We start from the raw sequence: 19,328 nt of genomic DNA on the forward strand, positions 1-19,328 counted from the left end.
TTCTATGGGTTACAGAGATTTTACAACAGCGGAGGTGTACTCTGCTTCGTGTCTTAAAATCCCTGTTAACCTACAGCTTCTCAGGGCTTATTCTTTATTAAATCTCTGATTGATACTGATGGAAGTTGCTATATTTCAGTCTTCTGATTTTTGTAACGTCATCCTCTCTGAAAACTGTTGCCTTTTACACCACCTGATACTTCTTAATTTCATGCGTTTGTTTTTCAAAAAAAATAATCAGATTTTGGATTTGGTCCCTTTTCACCACCTAAAACCTCAGTGCATTTAATTCAATTCAGTTTATTTATATAGCGCCAATTTACAACACATGTCATCTCAAGGCACTTTACAGTTCACCAGATCATACAGTCAAATTGATTCAGTTTTCTATCTAAGGAAAACAGGTTGATTGCATCGACTCATTGACTCGAAGGCAACGCCTCACACTAAGCATGCTTGTAGTGACAGTAAGAGGAAAAAATCCCTTTTAATGAGAAGAAACCTTCAGCAGTACCAGGCCCAGTGTGAGCGGCCATCTGCTGAGTCTGACTGGGGTTCAAGGAGACAGAAGCAGAGATACAAAAAGCAACTTTAAAAGGTGGCCACATCAAGGAAACACACAGCCAGGCAGAGGAGCTCCCATGTCAGAGGATGAAGAGAGCACATCCAGCCAGTCACAGTCAGAGACACAGGACTACACTGGAAAAACAGGCCAATCTCAAACATCTATAAACATTCAATAAGTTAATGTTGATGTTTTGTTACTCTCTTTGCATGTGTCTTACAGGCAGTAACCAGTATGGCTCTATCCTGGGTCATACTTCTGTGACCACTGGAAGTCTCCTAGATGACAATCACTGGCACTCTGTGGTGATTGAACGCTACCGTCGCAATGTTAACTTCTCCTTAGATGGACATACTCGACACTTCAGGACTAATGGAGAATTTGATCATCTTGATTTGGACTATGAGGTTAGCACTATACCTATATGGACCATTATGCAACACATAGCACAGCATACAGGTACTTCTCAAAATATTAGCATATTGTGATAAAGTTCATTATTTTCCATAATGTAATGATAAAACGAAAGTTACTACCGTAACTACGGTTCTATGAATCCCGGATGACCGCCAGAGGCGGTGCTTCAAGCACTGAATGATCATTCTTGCGCATGCGCAGGTCGAGTATTAATGACAACAAAGTCAGCTGTGACCTGCCGGGGACCCACGTGACTCTATATAGTCACGTGGCACCCGGCAATCAATCCCTCAATCTTCTCGCGAAAGCAGAGATTCCGAGGGACCAAGCACTCTGGCGGTCATCCGGGATTCATAGAACCGTAGTTACGGTAGTAACTTTCGTTCTATTTCATCCCTACTGACCGCCAGAGGCGGTGCTTCAAGCACTGGATGACTCATATCAACAAGGTCACGAGGAATCAGCAACATTCAAGGAACAACGACTACACCACCCACCTAATGTGATGTAGAGGCATGCTGCTCGAGGATTCCCTGAAGCGGATGGGGCGCAGCCACATTCACCCTGTAGAACCGAGTAAAGGTACTAGGTGACTTCCAGGAGGCCGCACGACATATAACATCCAATGGCACCCCAGTCATAGCAGCAAACGATGTCGACATGCCCCTTGTAGAGTGGCATTTCACTCCCGCCGGCAGTGGCCGGTCCTGCAAGGCATAAGCCTTGGAGATCAAATCCACAACCCAGTGTGCAAGTCGCTGCTTAGAAAGTGCCTGACCTTTCCGTGAGCCAGCGTAGCAAACAAAAAGGCTATTTGTCTTTCGGAAGGATGCCGTGGCATTGATGTATGTCTCAAGGGCACGGACAGGACACAGTGGTTCAGAGGGACTTCCGGAGTCAAACCGGGCAAGATGGAGAGGCTGGGTGCTGCCTGCTGGCAGTGATACCTTAGGAATAAATGCTACATCAGCCCACAGTGTAACGCCTGAGCCATCAGGATTCCACCGGCAGCAGGGTTCGGCTATCGAGAGAGCCTGTAACTCCCCTACACGTTTTGCGGAAACCATAGCTAAAAGGAACGCAGTCTTCAGTGAGAGCCATTTGAGGTCCGCCGACGCCAGGGGCTCAAATGGGAGGGACCGAAGAGCCTCAAGCACAAGAGAAAGGTCCCACGCCGGTGCCACAGGGCGGTTGGGTGGGTGCAAACGCCGAGCACCTCTTAAAAACAGTACAACATCCTTGTCTCGGCCCACAGAACAACCATTCAGCCCAACATGCCAACAGGAAATGGCAGCCACATACACCTTTAAGGTAGATGGGGACCGTCCTTGATCCAGCAATGCCTGCAGGAAGGTCAGTATGTCAGAAACTGAGCACTGCACCGGGTCCTGCCCTCTATCACGGCACCAGGTCGCAAAGACCGTCCACTTGTTAGCATAGACAGCTCGCGTGGACGGCGCCCATGCATTAGCCATTGTATGCCCTATGGACCCAGTGTATCTTGAGAAGGTGGACCCCGGCCTTGCAGGGGCCAAATCCAGAGCTGGAGCCGGTCCGGTTCGGGGTGCAAGATCTGACCCCCCATCTGGGAAAGAAGGTCTCTCCTGGAGGGGAGACGCATTGGCGAGCCGGAGCTGAGCTCGCACAGTAGAGGAAACCAAGTCCTCGCTGGCCAGTAGGGGGCCACCAGCAGGACCCTGTGCCCCTCCTGACGTACCCTGAGGAGAGTCTGAAAAAGTAGGCTGAATGGCGGAAAGGCATAAAGGAGGGTCCTGGGCCAGTCGTGTGCCAGAGCATCGTGGCCCAGAGGGCTGCTGTTGTCCAACGAGAACCAAAGGGGACAGTGAAATGCGTCCCTTGAGGCAAAGAGGTCCACGTCCGCCCTGCCAAAGACCTTCCAGATGCACTCCACCACCTCTTGGTGAAGCTTCCACTCCCCTGGAAGCGGCTTCTGACGGGATAGAAAATCTGCTGGCACGTTCTCCGGCCCTGGGATGTAGGCTGCTCTGAGGCTGGCTATGCGTGGAGCTGCCCAGGTCAGAAGCCGTTGAGTCAAGCACAACAGTTTCCTTGACCTCGTGCCCCCCTGGTGGTTGATGTGAAAGACCACTGTGGTGTTGTCTGACCTCACCAGCACGTGCTTCCCCCGCAAGCCTGGAAGAAAGCTCTGAAGAGCCAGAAGCACAGCCTGTAACTCCAGGACATTGATGTGTTCCCTGCCCTGCCGCTGGGACCATGTCCCCTGTGCCATTTGACCCCGCCAGTTTGCACCCCAGCCCGTGGAGGATGCATCTGTAAACACAACTTCCCGACGACACGGGAGGGAACCGAGCGGGACCCCTGTGGTCATAAACAACCTCACCCTCCATTGGGACAGAGACTGAAGACACTGAGGCCCCATCCAAAGTCCTCGGAGACGATGAGTGTTCCGTGTGGGATCCAGATTCAAGCTGTTCAACCACATCTGGAGGGGCCGCAATGACAGCAGCCCCAAGGGCACTACGGCGGACGCAGCTGTAAGCATGCCCAAGAGTCGAAGATACCGCACAAGAGGCAGCGCCATGCCACGCCTGAATTCCGGGAGCACGCTCAATATACTGTCCACCCGCTGGGGTGACGGGCAAGCAGTCATTGAGATGGAATCCATGGCAATGCCCAGGAAGACAGTCTCCTGTGAGGGGGTCAGACTGCTTTTCTCCATGTTCACCTGCAAGCCCAAGCATCCCACATGATGGAGCACTAACCGAGTATCTCGAACCGCCTGGTCCCACGTCGCGGCACAAATGAGCCAGTCGTCCAGATATGGGAGGATCCTCAATCCCTGTGCCTGCAGAGGAGAGAGGGCCGCTGCAACACATCGGGTGAACACCCTGGGGGACAGTGAAAGTCCGAACGGGAGGACCCTGAACTGGAAATGCCTCCCTTGAAAAGCAAAACGAAGAAACCGCCAATGGGGCGGAGCGATCGGAACGTGAAAATAAGCATCCCTGAGATCTATGGAAGTGAACCAATCGCCCGGGGAAATCGCCTGCAACACTTCCTTGGTGGTCAGCATATGAAAGGGCATGGCCTTCAAGTACACATTCAGGCCTCTGAGGTCCAAGACTGGACGCAGGCCCCCGGTCTTCTTCGGAACCAGAAAATACGTGGAATAAAAGCCCCCTGGATCCAGCAGGGGGTCCACAGGCACTATAGCACCCTTGGCCAGCAAGGTGCAGATTTCTTGGTTCAGTGCCTGTGCCTTCACCGGGTCGTGGATCACAGTCATCCTGACCCGGCCAGGGATAGGTGGCCGGCGGCGGAATTGAAGACGGTACCCCCGGGACAGGGTGGACAACACCCACAAGTCCGGGGTGTGGGCAGCCCAGAAGCTGAGCTGTCCCGGGGAAAAATAACCGACCGCCGGCCCTAAGGCATCATCTGCGGGTCCCCCGGCCCTTCGAAGGCCCGGGAGGACGCCGGCCAGACTGCGCGGCTCGAAAGGGATGAAAGGACCTCGTCCCAGCCTGGTCTCGAGCTCTGTTCCTCCGATCTAGAGCAGGTCCCCGGACCGATCTCTGACCTGGTAACAGACCCTGGGGCTCAGTGGGAGAAGGAGAAGGCACTAAGGACCTCCGTGAAGGACCCGCAGCTGCCCAGGTGCTTACTGGCTGGCGATCACGTCTGTGAAGCCCTGCCAGCTGTTGCCTCGTTCTAGAGGCCTGAGCCGTACGGTCCAAGGCGTCCAGTGCCGCTGAACCAAAAAGCTCCCCCGGGACCACAGGCAGGGCCCGGAGGGTCCTCCTACAAGGCTCAGTTAGTGGTGACTGCGCCAACCAGACCTGGCGGCGAGCATGAACCAGTGTGGAGAGTGTGCGTCCAAGTTCCCTCGTCATAAGAGCAAAGGCCTTCAGAGATGCATCAACCAGGCCTTGCGTGGCATGATCCAGCGGAACAGATTCCAAGGAGGAAGACAGGGTCAGCATAAGATGGGAGAGAGAGTTCCCAATCCGGCCCATGCGGGCCCCAGAGTCATAGGCCTTACAGAGAAGGTCGTCGGTAATACGGCACTGAGGACGCGGACAACGGGCATTGGGCCGCAAGGCCTCATCAGGCGGGATTATAAGAGAGGCAATGCCCGGTTCCACCGCTGGCATCTGCCCCAAGCCAACCTTGGGTGCCTCCTGCATAGCTGCCAGGACCCTGCCATCCGTCGTCAGACGTGAAAACGCCTTGGTGTCTGACCAGCAAGCATGCAGTTCCCGCACATACTCCGCCGAGGGAGGAACCACAAAGGCAGTCTCTGACCTACTGCGCCTAAAGAAGGCGCTGGAAGCCGCAGGCTGGGCCTGAGGAACACTAATCTGTAAACGGGCAAGAGCCGTTCGAATAGCGGATGTCACAGACTCCCCCGTATCCTCCTGGGAGGCAATGGAGTCCGACCCAGAGGCCCCGGAGCCCAGCTCCGGAAGGTCCTCACAGAAATGGGTGCCAGAGGCCGCCACAGAAACAGCATCGTCGTCATTGACTGACGTTTCATCCTGCTCGGTAGGGAGAGCCGTGCCGCGATCACCAGCAGTCTGAAAGGACTGGAGGAGGGCTTTCATTTGGGCCAGCTCAGTAGTGAGATGATCCACTCTGGTGGACAACCTCCCTGCATCGGTCCGTCTAGCACGCTTCGTCGGTACCGAAGGTGCAGCCACAGTAGATCGTTTGCACACCGCTTTCTCCATCGGCAAACGAGCACGCGGCGAAGCGCTCGCCCAGTCGGTAGGCTGCTCCAGTGCAGCCAACCGATCCAGTCTGACCGACCGGGGCATGACGCGACAGTTGGGGCAAGCGTCATCTGACAGCGCCTCCCGGAGATGTTCCACACCGAGGCAGGAGGGACACAAGTCATGCCCGTCATCCGGCTGAAGTGGAGCCAGACAGGTCGAGCAACATAAATTATCCAGCATCATACTGCTGAAAGGCGTGATCAGCCTGCTACCAAGGACAAGTCAACACGAGCAGGAAACGCTACTGGCGACTCGTTGTAGGAAAACCCCCGCAGAGATTCCAAACTCAGCGTGAGCAGAAACGCCACTAGCAAATCGATTATTAACTAAAGATGAACTCAGCACGAGCAGAGACGCCACTGGTGAGTTTAGGCAAACAAACTGAAAACAACTCAGCGCGAGCAGAAACGCCACTGGTGAGTGTAGATAAACAAACTATAGAAGAACCCAACGCGGGCAGAAACGCTACTGGTGGGCTTAGGCAAACAAACTGAAAACAACTCAGCGCGAGCAGAAACGCCACTGGTGAGTGTAGATAAACAAACTATAGAAGAACCCAACGCGAGCAGAAACGCTACTGGTGGGCCTAGGCAAACAAACTGAAAACAACTCAGCGCGAGCAGAAACGCTACCGTGAGTCAAAAGAGCCACAAAATTAACGTGGCAAATCAAAGCGAACAGTAAACTACTGCTGAGAAAAGAACGAAAACTTACCAGTCACCGCAGATCTGGTAAGGTGAAAGCAGCTTGTGCAGCCCCTGGAGGGCGAGACTTACCCGCAGCTCCGACCAAACCCGGTCACGGGGCTACCAGCAACAAGCAGCCAGGAAACTAGTGGTATACACAGAAGCAACCAGCTTCACACGACCACACTCCGGTACTCAACACACCTGCGCGTGAGAAGAACAAAAGGGATTGATTGCCGGGTGCCACGTGACTATATAGAGTCACGTGGGTCCCCGGCAGGTCACAGCTGACTTTGTTGTCATTAATACTCGACCTGCGCATGCGCAAGAATGATCATTCAGTGCTTGAAGCACCGCCTCTGGCGGTCAGTAGGGATGAAATAGAACTTGAACATTCATATATTTAAGATTCATTGCACACAAACTGAAACATTTCAGGTCTTTTATTGTTTTAATACAGATGAGTTTGGCATACAGCTTATGAAAACCCAAAATTCCTATCTCTCAAAATTAGCACATCATGAAAAAGGTCTCTAAACGAGCTATTTACCTAATCATCTGAATCAACAAACTAACTCTAAATACCTGCAAAAGATTCCTGAGGCCTTTAAAACTCCCAGCCTGGTTCATCACTCAAAACCCCAATCATGGGTAAGACTGCTGACCTGACTGCTGTCCAGAAGGCCATCATTGACACCCTCAAACTAGAGGGTATGACACAGAAAGATATTTCTGAATGAATAGGCTGTTCCCAGAGTGCTGCATCAAGGCACCTCAGTGGGAAGGAAAAAGTGTGCCAGAAAATGCTGCACAATGAGAAGAGGTGACCGGACCCTGAGGAAGATTGTGAAGAATGGCCGATTCCAGACCTTGGGGGACCTGCGGAAGCAGTGGACTGAGTCTGGAGTAGAAACATCCAGAGCCACTGTGCACAGGCGTGTGCAGGAAATGGGCTACAAGTGCCGCATTCCCCAGGTCAAGCCACATTCAAACCAGAAACAGTGGCAGAGGTGCCTGACCTGGGCTACAGAGAAGCAGCACTGGACTGTTGCTCAGTTTTGCATGTCATTTGGAAATCAAGGTGCCAGAGTGTGGAGGAAAACTGGGGAGAAGGAAATGCCAAAATGCCAGAAGTCTAGTGTCAAGTACCCAGAGTCAGTGATGGTCTGGGGTGGCATGTCAGCTGCTTGTGTAGGTCCACTGGGTTTTATTAAGGGCAGTGTCAATGCAGCTAGCTATGAGGAGGGTTTGGAGCTGCCATCTGCTGAAAAGCTTTATGGAGATAAAGATTTCTTTTTTCAGCACGACCTGGCACCTGCTCACAGTGCCAAAACCACTGGTAAATGGTTTATTGACCATGGTATCATTGTGCTCAATTGGCCTGCCAACTCACCTGACCTGAACCCCATAGAGAATCTGTGGGATATTGTGAAGAGAAAGTTGAGAGTAGCAAGACCCAACACTCTTGAGGAGCTAAAGGCCGCTATTGAAGCATCCTGGGCCTCCATAACACCTCAGCAGTGGAACAGGCTGACTGCCTCCATGCCACGCCGCATTGAAGCAGTAATTTCTGCAAAAGGATCCCCGATCAAGTATTGAATGCATAACTATAAATAATTATTTGAAGGTTGACCTTTTTTGTATTAATAACACTTTTCTTTTAATGGTTGGATGAAATGTGGTAATTTTGTGATATTTGGGGTTTTCATGAGCTGTATGCCAAAATCTTCCGTATTAAGACAACAAAAGACCTGAAATGTTTCAGCTAGTGTACAATGAATCTAAAATATATGAATATTCAAGTTTTATCAATACATTATGGAAAATAATTAACTTTATCACAATATGCTAATATTTTGAGAAGGACCTGTAGGGAATAATGAGAATAATAACTTGATTCAAATTGCAGAAATAAGTACTTTATATAAGGAGTTAGTGCTTTCAGTCTATATAAAATAAAACACGCAAACATTTTCAAATTGAAGCTTTGTGTTTAACATGTAATTCTTTCAACAACCTACAAGCTTGATTAATTAAGAGTAGCCCATTTGGATGGTCAAATCATCAGACAGTTTTTTTGTCATATACAGGTGCTGGTCATAAAATTAGAATATCATGAAAAAGTAGATTGATTTCAGTAATTCCATTTAAAAAGTGAAACTTGTATATTATATTCATACATTACATACAAACTCATATATTTCAGATGTTTATTTTGTTTAATTTTGATGATTACAAATGACAACAAATGAAAATCTCAAATTCATCATATCAGAAAATTAGAATATTACTGAAGACCAATAAAAACAAAGGATTTATAGAAACGTTGGCCAACTGAAAAGTATGAACATGAAAAGTATGAGCATGTACAGCACTCAGTATTTAGTTGGGCCTCCTTTGGCCTGTATTACTGCAGCAATGCGGCGTGGCATGGAGTCGATCAGTCTGTGGCACTGCTCAGGTGTTATGATAGCCCAGGTTGCTCTAATAGTGGCTTTTAGCTCTTCTGAATTGTTGGGTCTGGTGTATTGCATCTTCTTCTTCACAATACCCCATATATTTTCTATGGGGTTAAGGTCAGGAGAGTTTGCTGGCCAATTAAGAACAGGGATACCATGGCCCTTCAACCAGGTACTGGTAGCTTTGGCACTGTGTGCAGGTGCCAAGTCCTGTTGGAAAATGAAATCTGCATCTCCAAAAAGTTGGTCAGCTGCAGGAAGCATGAAGTGCTCTAAAACTTCCTGGTATGTGGCTGCGTTGACCCTGGACCTCAGAAAACACAATGGACCAACACCAGCAGATGACATGGCACCCCAAACCATCACTGACTGTGGAAACTTTACACTGGACTTCAAGCAACGTGGATGAAGTGCCTCTCTTCTTTTCCTCCAGACTCTGGGACCTTGATTTCCAAAGGAAATGCAAAATTTACTTTCATCAGAGAACATGACTTTGGACCACTCACCAGCAGTCCAGTCCTGTTTCTCTTTAGCCCAGGCAAGACGCTTCTGACGCTGTCTGTGGTTCAAGAGTGGCTTGACACAAGGAATGCGACAGCAGAAACCCATGTCTTTCATACGTCTGTGTGTGGTGGTTCTTGAAGCACTCACTCCAGCTGCAGTCCACTCTTTGTGAATCTCCCCCACATTTTTGAATGGGTTTTGTTTCACAATCCTCTCCAGGGTGCGGTTATCTCTCTTGCTTGTACACTTTTTTCGACCACATCTTTTCCTTCCCTTCGCCTCTCTATTAATGTGCTTGGACACTGAGCTCTGTGAACAGCCAGCCTCTTTAGCGATGACCTTTTGTGTCTTGCCCTCCTTGTGCAAGGTGTCGATGGTCGTCTTTTGGACAACTGTCAAGTCAGCAGTCTTCCCCATGATTGTGTAGCCTATAGAACTAGACTGAAAGACCATTTAAAGGCTTTTGCAGGTGGTTTGAGTTAATTAGCTGATTAGAGTGTGGCACCAGGGGCCATCAATTTTGAACCTTTTCACAATATTCTAATTTTCTGATATGATGAATTTGAGATTTTCATTTGTTGTCATTTGTAATCATCAAAATTAAACAAAATAAACATCTGAAATATATGAGTTTGTATGTAATGTATGAATATAATATACAAGTTTCACTTTTTAAATGGAATTACTGAAATCAATCTACTTTTTCATGATATTCTAATTTTATGACCAGCACCTGTAGTTGTTGTTTCTTTAAGCATGATTAAAACATTCAGGCCATGAAAACATTCAATGTCTAAAACATCACATTTATTCATCCGTCTCGACTTGACATGGAATATGTAACTTTGTGAAGCATATACCACTTGGCTGTGATGCATGACTGAACTCTCAGTAAAAATAAGAGTGTAATAGTTTCACAGGCTAAATAACTGTCAATCAATCATTGCACCATCTATTAAGTCACCCACTTCTCTATAAAAGAGTGGCATTGTTTTGTAAATATAGATAGCATGTATGGTTTTTAACACACCAAGTAGTTGGCAATATTGAAAAAAAATAAGTCTTCCTTGTTGTGGACAGTGGTGTTGTGATTAGCATTATGGCTGCAAAGGAAGGGGATCGATGGTTTAAAATGAGCTGTGCAGGGTTGCTTCTGCTTAAATGTACCCCTCTGTGTAGATTGTTTTTCGTGGTGGTCTAGTTTCCTTTTGAGTTGCAATTCATGTTAGGTTAATTGCTGATTCTAGAATGATCAAGAGTGTGGTATCCCGGCCTGATGATCTGTGCCCCTTGTGACAGCAGGATTAGGCTCCATTCTTCCCTGACCCTGAATATTATAAAGGCGATATGGAAAATGAATGAATAAATCTGGTTTTGTGGTTTTATGAGTTTCTCTGCCACATCTGACACCATAAGACCTCCAATAGAAAAAAAAACTGTTTGGTATTCATGTTACAAAGAATGGACATGAGCAGTATGCGTAAACTGGATAGCATTTATTTCACTAATATTTGCAGTATAGTGCATTGAACAGTGTCTTTTAAAATATCTATAACTTGTTTTTTCAGATTACATACAAAAGGTTGAATATATTTCATCACAATAGGTTTGTAAAGAATCAGGCTTACTGTAGGTCAAAAAACAATTTCCCTAGCAGATCGCAAGAAGCAATGTTCAGTGCATCACCTAAACAATGGGAAGTTTGTTGCATGGCTTCAACCCAGCCAAACTGATACTGTGCATGTAATTTAAAAGGCCAGGTGGGGATAGTTGTTATTAAAGAAGCAGCCAAAAGGCCCATGGTAACTCTGGGAGTGCTACTGACATCAACAGTAAAGGATGGAGACTGTATTGTGAAGTAATTTTGCTCTGCAAATCCAACCTTTATTGAAGTCTAGCAAAAAGAAAGCCTTTGTAGAAAGAAATAACGTTGAGTCTTCCAGTTTGTCAGCTACACAGCAAACAAGCGGTATAAGGGACTTTGGCCAGAAAAGTTCAAAATTAAACACTGAACATGCATACAAAAAAGGTATGTGGCAGAAAATGTATTTTCCACCACAACCTGTAAAACTTGTAGTTGTAGACAAAGGCAATTGCACAAAGCACTGAGTCATAAGAAGCCTGATTACCAAAGCCCAGAACATAGGGCTGCACATTTCTAGGAAAACATGAGACATGCAACAATGTAGTGAGCATAATCTAGATTATATGACTATGGATGAAAGAAGGAATAGTTAATTAAATAGTTTTAATGTCTATCTGTTTTCGGAGTAATTATGTTATGCTTTATTGAAAAGCCTTCATATGACGTCATTTGCAGCTTTAACACAGGAGAGTCGAGTTTTGTTTTATATTAAACACTTAATGTTGTATTCCTTAAGAAAAAACGCATTTAAAAAAAGTACATCACCAAATGTTTTTTAGAAATTGTTTCAAATCCCATACCAACAAATATTTATACTGTTTATTATAACTAATATACATATTAGACTTAGACAGACTTATTTTATTGCATACTTTATTACATATTGTATTCCAAGCAAATTTTCATATCTTTCAAATTGAGATAATGATACATTTGTAATATTATATTAAGTGGAGCCCTTGCATCACACTTTGTTGGTTATGACATTAGGCTTATACCAAAAGAAAATCCAATCTTTTTTCTATTATTTGTCAAAATGTAAAAAAGAACCATAGGACTATGAACGGATGTATTTTTAAACCCTGTAAAAAAAAAAAAAACACACCTTAAGGCCGAAAAAAGGTCGTCTTACAATCACTAAGCTTCAAGGCAGTATACCCTGCATATATGGTATTAGAATTCCATTATGATGCTGTGTTACTTTCTTTCCAGTGTTGCTGTTTCATCACCATTGCTGCCCCATCACTTCACTGATTTGCAACAGCATTTTAACTTCTCATCGCTGGTGGTCAGTACAGTACATCGATACTTGACAGGAATTAAATTAAATATTGGCTTCTTTTTGTGCAATGGTGCTAATCTATATTCACAAATGATTAAATTCAACAATTAACAAATGCATTGTGTTTAACAAATAATGCTGGAAAAAAGAAATGTGGAATAGATTTGGCTGTAAAAGTCGGCATGCAGTTTTACTGCATACGCTTAGACCAAACGTGACACAATGGTTGTCCTTTAATGTGTTTGGTTGTGGTGTGTTTGATTTGATACATGTTTGTTTGTTATGGTTTGACCTTTAAATGGATGTGGTGGAATGGCTAAACTAATCCAGTGTTAAGATGGGAGGCTAAGAAAAGGGGCAAGGCAAAGCACAGTCCAATCAGAACAGAAGCTGTTGGCTTAAATGATCTTCAGGGAAATCTCTAGCACCGGCTGTTCTGTAGCTTTAGAGGGTGGATATTTCTGTGCTATTAGGAGGGATCTGTCTGTGGATCTGTGAATGCATGTTAATTGTCTTTACAGACTGCTGATTGTGATCAACTATTAGTCAGAGTGGACCTCTATAGTTCAGACTTCCCATTTTCTGTGTGTGAGATGTTGTTTTTTGGGGGTTTTGTTTTTTTAGGTTCTCTTCGGCTTCCAGCTTGTAGACTAAATATCCAGGTGCATCAAAGTCCACCCTTGGCAGTAATTACAGAGCTTGCTGGAGCATAGCCACAGCACAAACAACAGCAGGCATTCACACACTGACAGACAGACACATTGACTGACAGTCCCATAGCCTCTTCTATTATCTTAGCCTCCTTTAGGGCCCTGAACTGTGTCTGAAAGGAAAAAAAAAACAAAGACACATGTACAACTGTAGAAAAAATATGAAACAGTTTACATTTTCATCAGCACTGTCCTTCAGCACTTCGCACTCCAGCTTGTTTGTTCCTGTCCATGTCTTAACCTTTACGCTTTACACATCACATTTGTTCCCCACTAACCATTGTGTATTTCCTTTGATGCTTTTTTCTCTCAGTTCCAGTGGCAATGTTGAGCAAGGCTTTTTTTTCATATTTTGGTGTAAAAGGTGGATTTTGCTCAAATTGATTTTTTTTTTTTTATGTTGGCTGAAACTGAATTCATTAAGTTTCAACCAGATCTGTTTTTCTTTCATGTACCCTTCTTTTTATTCATTTTACAATGCTGCCAAAAATACAAAATGGGGTACATTGGAGGAAATGTTAAATACAAATGTTTGCATTTATATCTAGGGGTATACTGTATCAATTCGTTCATTTGTCAACGGTAAGATATCGTATAATAGATAAGATAACATATCCATTATAGGACTTTTTCCTAAAATGTCTTTTTCCCTTATGCTGTAAAGTTTAACTTTTAGAATGAGCTCTTTTTATGACATTATTTATTCTTGTGTGTACCTGTAAGCTTTCTTTGCCCCTGCCTGAATTTCTCCATTGTAGAAAAAAGGGCATATTCTATTCTATTCTATTCTATTCTATTCTATGATAAATAATAGCTTTGCCTTAAGTAAGGTTTTGGATAAAAGTGGCAAAGATTTGGTTACAAATTTCCCTGTAGGCAACCTTTACTAAAAGACCACCATGACATTAGCAATGGTAGAAAAGTCTTGAACAGCCACTATTTTGTCACTCCTCATTGAAAATAAACAAAAACAAAACTTTGGCAGTGAAGCCGTGATTATTAATTTTGATTGTGTCAGCATATCTGGTTTGGGACTGCTGAATAAAGGAACAGAAGTGTTAGTTGATTCATGATATGTAGATGGTGTGGATCGATGGAGGTTTATCATTATAGATTTTGAAGCTGGTCTAGCCATGCTGGCCCCATTCTGCAGCTTACACTCTCATTAAGCCCACAGTGGCTGCTCAAAAAGCAGCTCTCACAAACAACCAAACACACTCCGTGTCAGGTAACATGTACTCTGCATGTATAGACCTTTGTGATAGACTGGCAGCCTATCCTGTCCAGGGTGTAGCCTATGGATGGATGGATGGATGGATGGATGGACGGACATACATACAGATTCTTATACTGGCCTATATTGAATATGGCTCACAGCTAAAACAAAAAAAGCAAAACTCTGAATTACACATCAGCTGATTGCTGATAGCGAAATTAGATTTTTTTGGGTGAATCAAATGCAAATTGTATTTTTTGTCACTTAAAGAAAGCCACTCTGGTGTTGTTTCTAGTGATGACGAGAAAGAAGGATGTTCTTGATTTCCACTGACTGTAATCACTGGTATATCATGTTGCACAGAGTGCTGCATCAGGGTTAAGTTATTTACTGAACAGCTTGCAAAGTTGTTCAAAAGGGCTCCGTGCAGAGAACCCTTCTTTGTAATGTCTTGCTGTTGAGGAAAATACCTCTCCATGGTAACGATTAACTTAAGGTATTGTGATAAGATACTGGTAGATTGGTAATTTCTTTGGAAAGAAATCAATACCTATTGTGATGATCTTTTATATAGGATGCCTAGAAGAACAGGGAAGAAAAATCTCTTAACAACTAAAAATGTAGCTTTATGAGTGACCTTAAACTGAAATAATATTTTCAAAGTTGGCCACAATCTCTGTCCAACAGATAGTAGAACAGTCTTGCATGAAGGGAGTGGTACAGTATAAAGCATAAGCTAAATGGGTAAAAGAAGGATAAAAGGCAGCTAATAAAAGTCAAACAAGATCAGAATCTCTTTACTGGCATTAAAAGTATTATTAGATTTTTTCCAAGTAAACTTCCTTACAGGCATTAGCAGAGGTCATCAAAAGATTTCCCTGCCTACGCTCACCCAGTCTTTAACTGCAGACCCACATCATCATTATAGGCATCTAAGTACTGTAGTCACTCTGGCTTCAGTCTGGTCCTCAGCACATCAAATGTTGTTCTGGAAAAATTTCAATTCATTGACATAGCCTGTCTGATATTTTCCACCTCCACGTGTTTTCTTTTAAATAATATATTTAAAGCTTGCCTGCTGACAAAAGACTGAAAAAACAATGAGCTTTAATAATCAGTAAATCAGTTTGGTGCCATAACAGAACCCCATGTTGTACAATACATCATATATGTATTCTCTTTAGCCAACTTTATGTAATTGTATTTCTTTCGCATTGAACTTTGAAACAGAAATGACACTTGTTAAGTTTAAACTTGAAGAAAAGAAAAACTAATCTGAAACTTGGCTCTTAAAGAAGTGTTAACTACCATCTTATTCTGTAACACTGTGCCTCTGTGTCTTCACAAAATAACGACTGGCTTTAAAATAAAACATGTAAATGTCTAAACGAATTGAAAATCATTTAAGGTTTAATAATTTTCCACTTTGTCCCCTTCTCCCTGTCTCTCTAGTTAAGTTTTGGGGGGATGCCATACAGTGGGAAGCCTGTGGGAGGTGGAAGAAAAAACTTCAAAGGCTGCATGGAGAGCATCAACTACAACGGAGATAACATTACAGACCTGGCCCGTCGCAAGAAGCTAGACACTTCCAGCTTTGTAAGTGAATTCTTGTCTGAGTTGGCACATGAAGATGCAAATATTCCATGTACAAAGGTGCAGGTATTATTGGATCTCAGTGCAGCATTTGATCTGTCAATCACTTGATTTTATTAGAGCGTCTGGAAAACTGGGTCGTCCATTCTGGTACAGCACTGGACTGGTTTAAATCCTACCTGAAGGACAGGGACTTCTATGTGTCAGTAGAAAACTTTAAATCAGAGACCAGAAAAAAATCACATGCTGGGTTCCTCAAGGCTCCATCAGGGGGCCCGTCTTATTCAACATCTACATGCTCCCCTTAGCTCAGATTATAGCAAACAACAAGAGCAATTACCATAACTTTGCAGACGACACACAGTTTTACATAACAGAATAAAATAGAATTCAACTCGCTGCATTTAAACCATCCCCTTGGAGAGCAGTGGGCTGCCATTGTCCGATACCAAGGGAGCAGTGTTGGGGTTAAGGGTTTTGCTCAGGGACCCGGAGTGGCAGTCCGTGGGAGTAGGGCACAAACTCAGAACCTCCAGGATCCAAGCACAATGCCCTAACCACTAGGCCACTACTCCCCCTAATGGGCCACCACTCCTCCTAATGGGCGACCACTCCCCCTGTCACCAGGTGACCATAAACACATCAGAGTGTAGGGTAGATGCTTAGAACAGATCAATATGTGGATGCATCATAATTTTCTACAACTATACAAAAACAAAACTGAGGTAATAATCTTCAGACCAAAGGAGGAGAGTTCCAGGGTTAGCTCACAGCTTCAGCTTTTCTACAGCTAGAAACCACTGATTATTGCAGAAATGTCAATGTCATGGTGGACTCAGCCTGGAACCTTCAGAGGCACAAAAAGGCAGTTACTAAGTCAGACTTTTATCACCTGAAGAATGTTTCTCGGATTAAAGGAATAATGTAGAAAAACTCATTCATGGATTTGTCTTTAGTAGAATTGATTACTGCAGCAGTGTCTTCATAGGTTTGTAGGAAAAAGTAAATATTACATCCTGAATACAAAGTATAATTTATTCTTATTTTTTAAATTGTGTAATGCAGTTAACCAGCATTTGATTGCTAAATTAGTTATTATTTCCATGATCATTTTTTCCAATTATGGTTTTAGCACTGGTTTAATAAACAAAGTGCATTGTTACTGTACACCAAAAATTTCTGCAACCTTGAAAATAAAATATTGGAATAAAGGATGTGGAAATCATTATTTTAATGCACCATGATTTTGTTTTTTACAACATCCATGACACCATTATTAATATTGAGTTGATTCCTTCCCGCTAAATTTTCTAAGCCAAAACAAGGCTTTGTTTTTGGTCTACTTTATAAAGCCTTAAACTAAACACTATTTCTGATATTTTGAATTAAAAAAGATTTCTGGATGGGAAGGGAAACCTCTTCAAACTTGGAAACAAATTCCAGGGGATTGTTTTTTAACGTTTTTGGAATGACCTGGATGTCTGAGAATCTTCATCATCCTATTTCCAATGTCATTAGCAATCAAGTAATATTTTTCCCTGTATAGGTAATAGAATAGAATAGATATTTGGCTAACCAGGCAGACAGTGCTAAAGACCCTGACAAATAATAATAATAAAAGAAACATAAATGAAGAAAAAAGGTCTAATAAAATATAGGAAACTTGAGCAATTCAGGTGATATGTATGTGTGCTTTACATTTTGGAATTCAAGGGAGTGAGGGCATTTGCGACAAAGGATCTTTTTGGGATCCTCTAATAAGGGGGAACCCTGTAACACCTCCTAGACTTCAGAATGGCAGGACAAAGGATGAGATTATTTTATCCTTTTTTACTTTGTACTTTAGTAAATGGATCTGTACAACAAAAAGCATCCCTATCCAGTGTTCTTGCCAGTGTTTTTCAGCATAATGGGTCATTATTCTAAAAAAAAATCACAGAGAAAATCAGGCAGACCAGCTTATTTCTTAAGAGCGTAGAGGCCATTTGACTGAGATCTATTCTTTCTCTCCGCTAAAATCTTTCTGCAGATGGCCATGGAAGCCGTATTTTTAAGCACATTTATCTCCTTAGGTAAATGCACATATGCATGAAGGAGTAAAGACTTTTATTTGCGCACCAAGGCAGGTGTAACGCCACAGCAGAGAGAAACCTTTAAGAAAACAAACAAAAAATAGTTTCTAAACCACCTGGACTAAGACAACTTTTATTGTCATTTTGTATACACTTTTGTATACGACACTGTGTATACTAAAATTTCGTTTAGTACATCTTTTCAGAGAGTAAATTAACATTTCTATTTCATAAAGTGCAGCAGTGATCAAATGAAAATAGTGTTGGAGAAAAAACATGGTGCAAAAGAACGTATTGTTTTGTCTCTTTTTTTATTTTTTTTATTTAAAGCACTCATTTATTTTTTTTGCTATAAGCTTTTCTTGAGCTAGCAGCCTGCTTTTATTTTTTATATCTCTGGCTGTCACTACCCGATTTGTCCCGGAAGCATGATTAGCCATCAGCTCATTTGTGCGTGCGCAAGCAAATATACATCCAGGTCGCCACAAATAATGTAACTATGGTACTAAAAGTAGTCATCCTTAAATCACTATAGAATGCAAATACACATCTTTAAAAAATGTTTTATGACTAACTGCTTGTTTGACCTAATCATCAGACGTGCTCAGACTAGTACGGTGATTAAACCACATTTATCTGAATTTCAGTTGTTTCTTTAGATTACGCAACATATACCAAAATGTTAACACAAAAGGAAAACATAGAACTCAAAAAGACTAGATTTATGTTCAGATCGGATTTTAAGGCATATATTTTTTCAGAAAATATATTATTAACCTTTATAGCGTTATAGTTTAGAAAGCATATTCTTTTTGGGGAGGGAAAAATTGAATTTAGGTATTTTTTACAAAATAAAATCAAGGGTGACCTGGATGTATATCTGGTTGCGCATGTGCAAGTAAACCAATGGTGCGAATCGTGCTTCTGGGATGGATGTTGTCAGTGACAACACTGTGCACACGAACACTTGTTCTTAGCCTTCATGACTGAAGGTCACAAACACTCTCAGGGCTACAGTGCCCCCCTTGTGGATGTGTAACAGTATGCCTGTCATTATTGTACCCAAACATTAAAAAACCTGCTATCCTCGAACTCTATGCAGTAATGTTCTGCATCAGATATTTATTTTCTCTTCCTGTTTATCTGCATTATCTACATCTCATTTAACATACTTTATCAATGGAGAGCTTGTTAAATGAATTAAATGAATTACTGTAAATCAATAATAAACAAAATCCCTGACTGACCTAGCCATTCACCACTAATCAACCTATATCCATTCTCACATTTCTCAAAATCAAAAATGGAGACATAATTCAAAAGGGAAACAGATTATGTACTAAATGTTATTTGCTATAGGCCATCCTTAAAACACAAGTTTGACAGTTCTGCAATGAATTCGGTGTCCAGTAGAGAGGATTC

The 19,328-nt window shown here is 43.3% G+C and overlaps 1 protein-coding gene across 1 annotated transcript in view; it reads left to right on the top strand.

Annotated features, from left to right (window-relative positions):
- LOC119772515 (contactin-associated protein-like 2) overlaps window positions 1–19,328 on the top strand; it is a 255,193-nt gene that overhangs the window by 11,888 nt on the left and 223,977 nt on the right. Inside the window, exons 4-5 of the mRNA XM_038268959.1 lie at window positions 788–972; window positions 15,694–15,837. Coding sequence (XP_038124887.1) covers window positions 788–972; window positions 15,694–15,837 — 329 coding nt within the window. The remainder of the gene's footprint in view (window positions 1–787; window positions 973–15,693; window positions 15,838–19,328) is intronic.

This window comes from Cyprinodon tularosa, unplaced genomic scaffold (genome assembly GCF_016077235.1).
Source record: "Cyprinodon tularosa strain WSP-4 unplaced genomic scaffold, ASM1607723v1 ctg711, whole genome shotgun sequence".
NCBI classification, from domain to species: domain Eukaryota; kingdom Metazoa; phylum Chordata; class Actinopteri; order Cyprinodontiformes; family Cyprinodontidae; genus Cyprinodon; species Cyprinodon tularosa.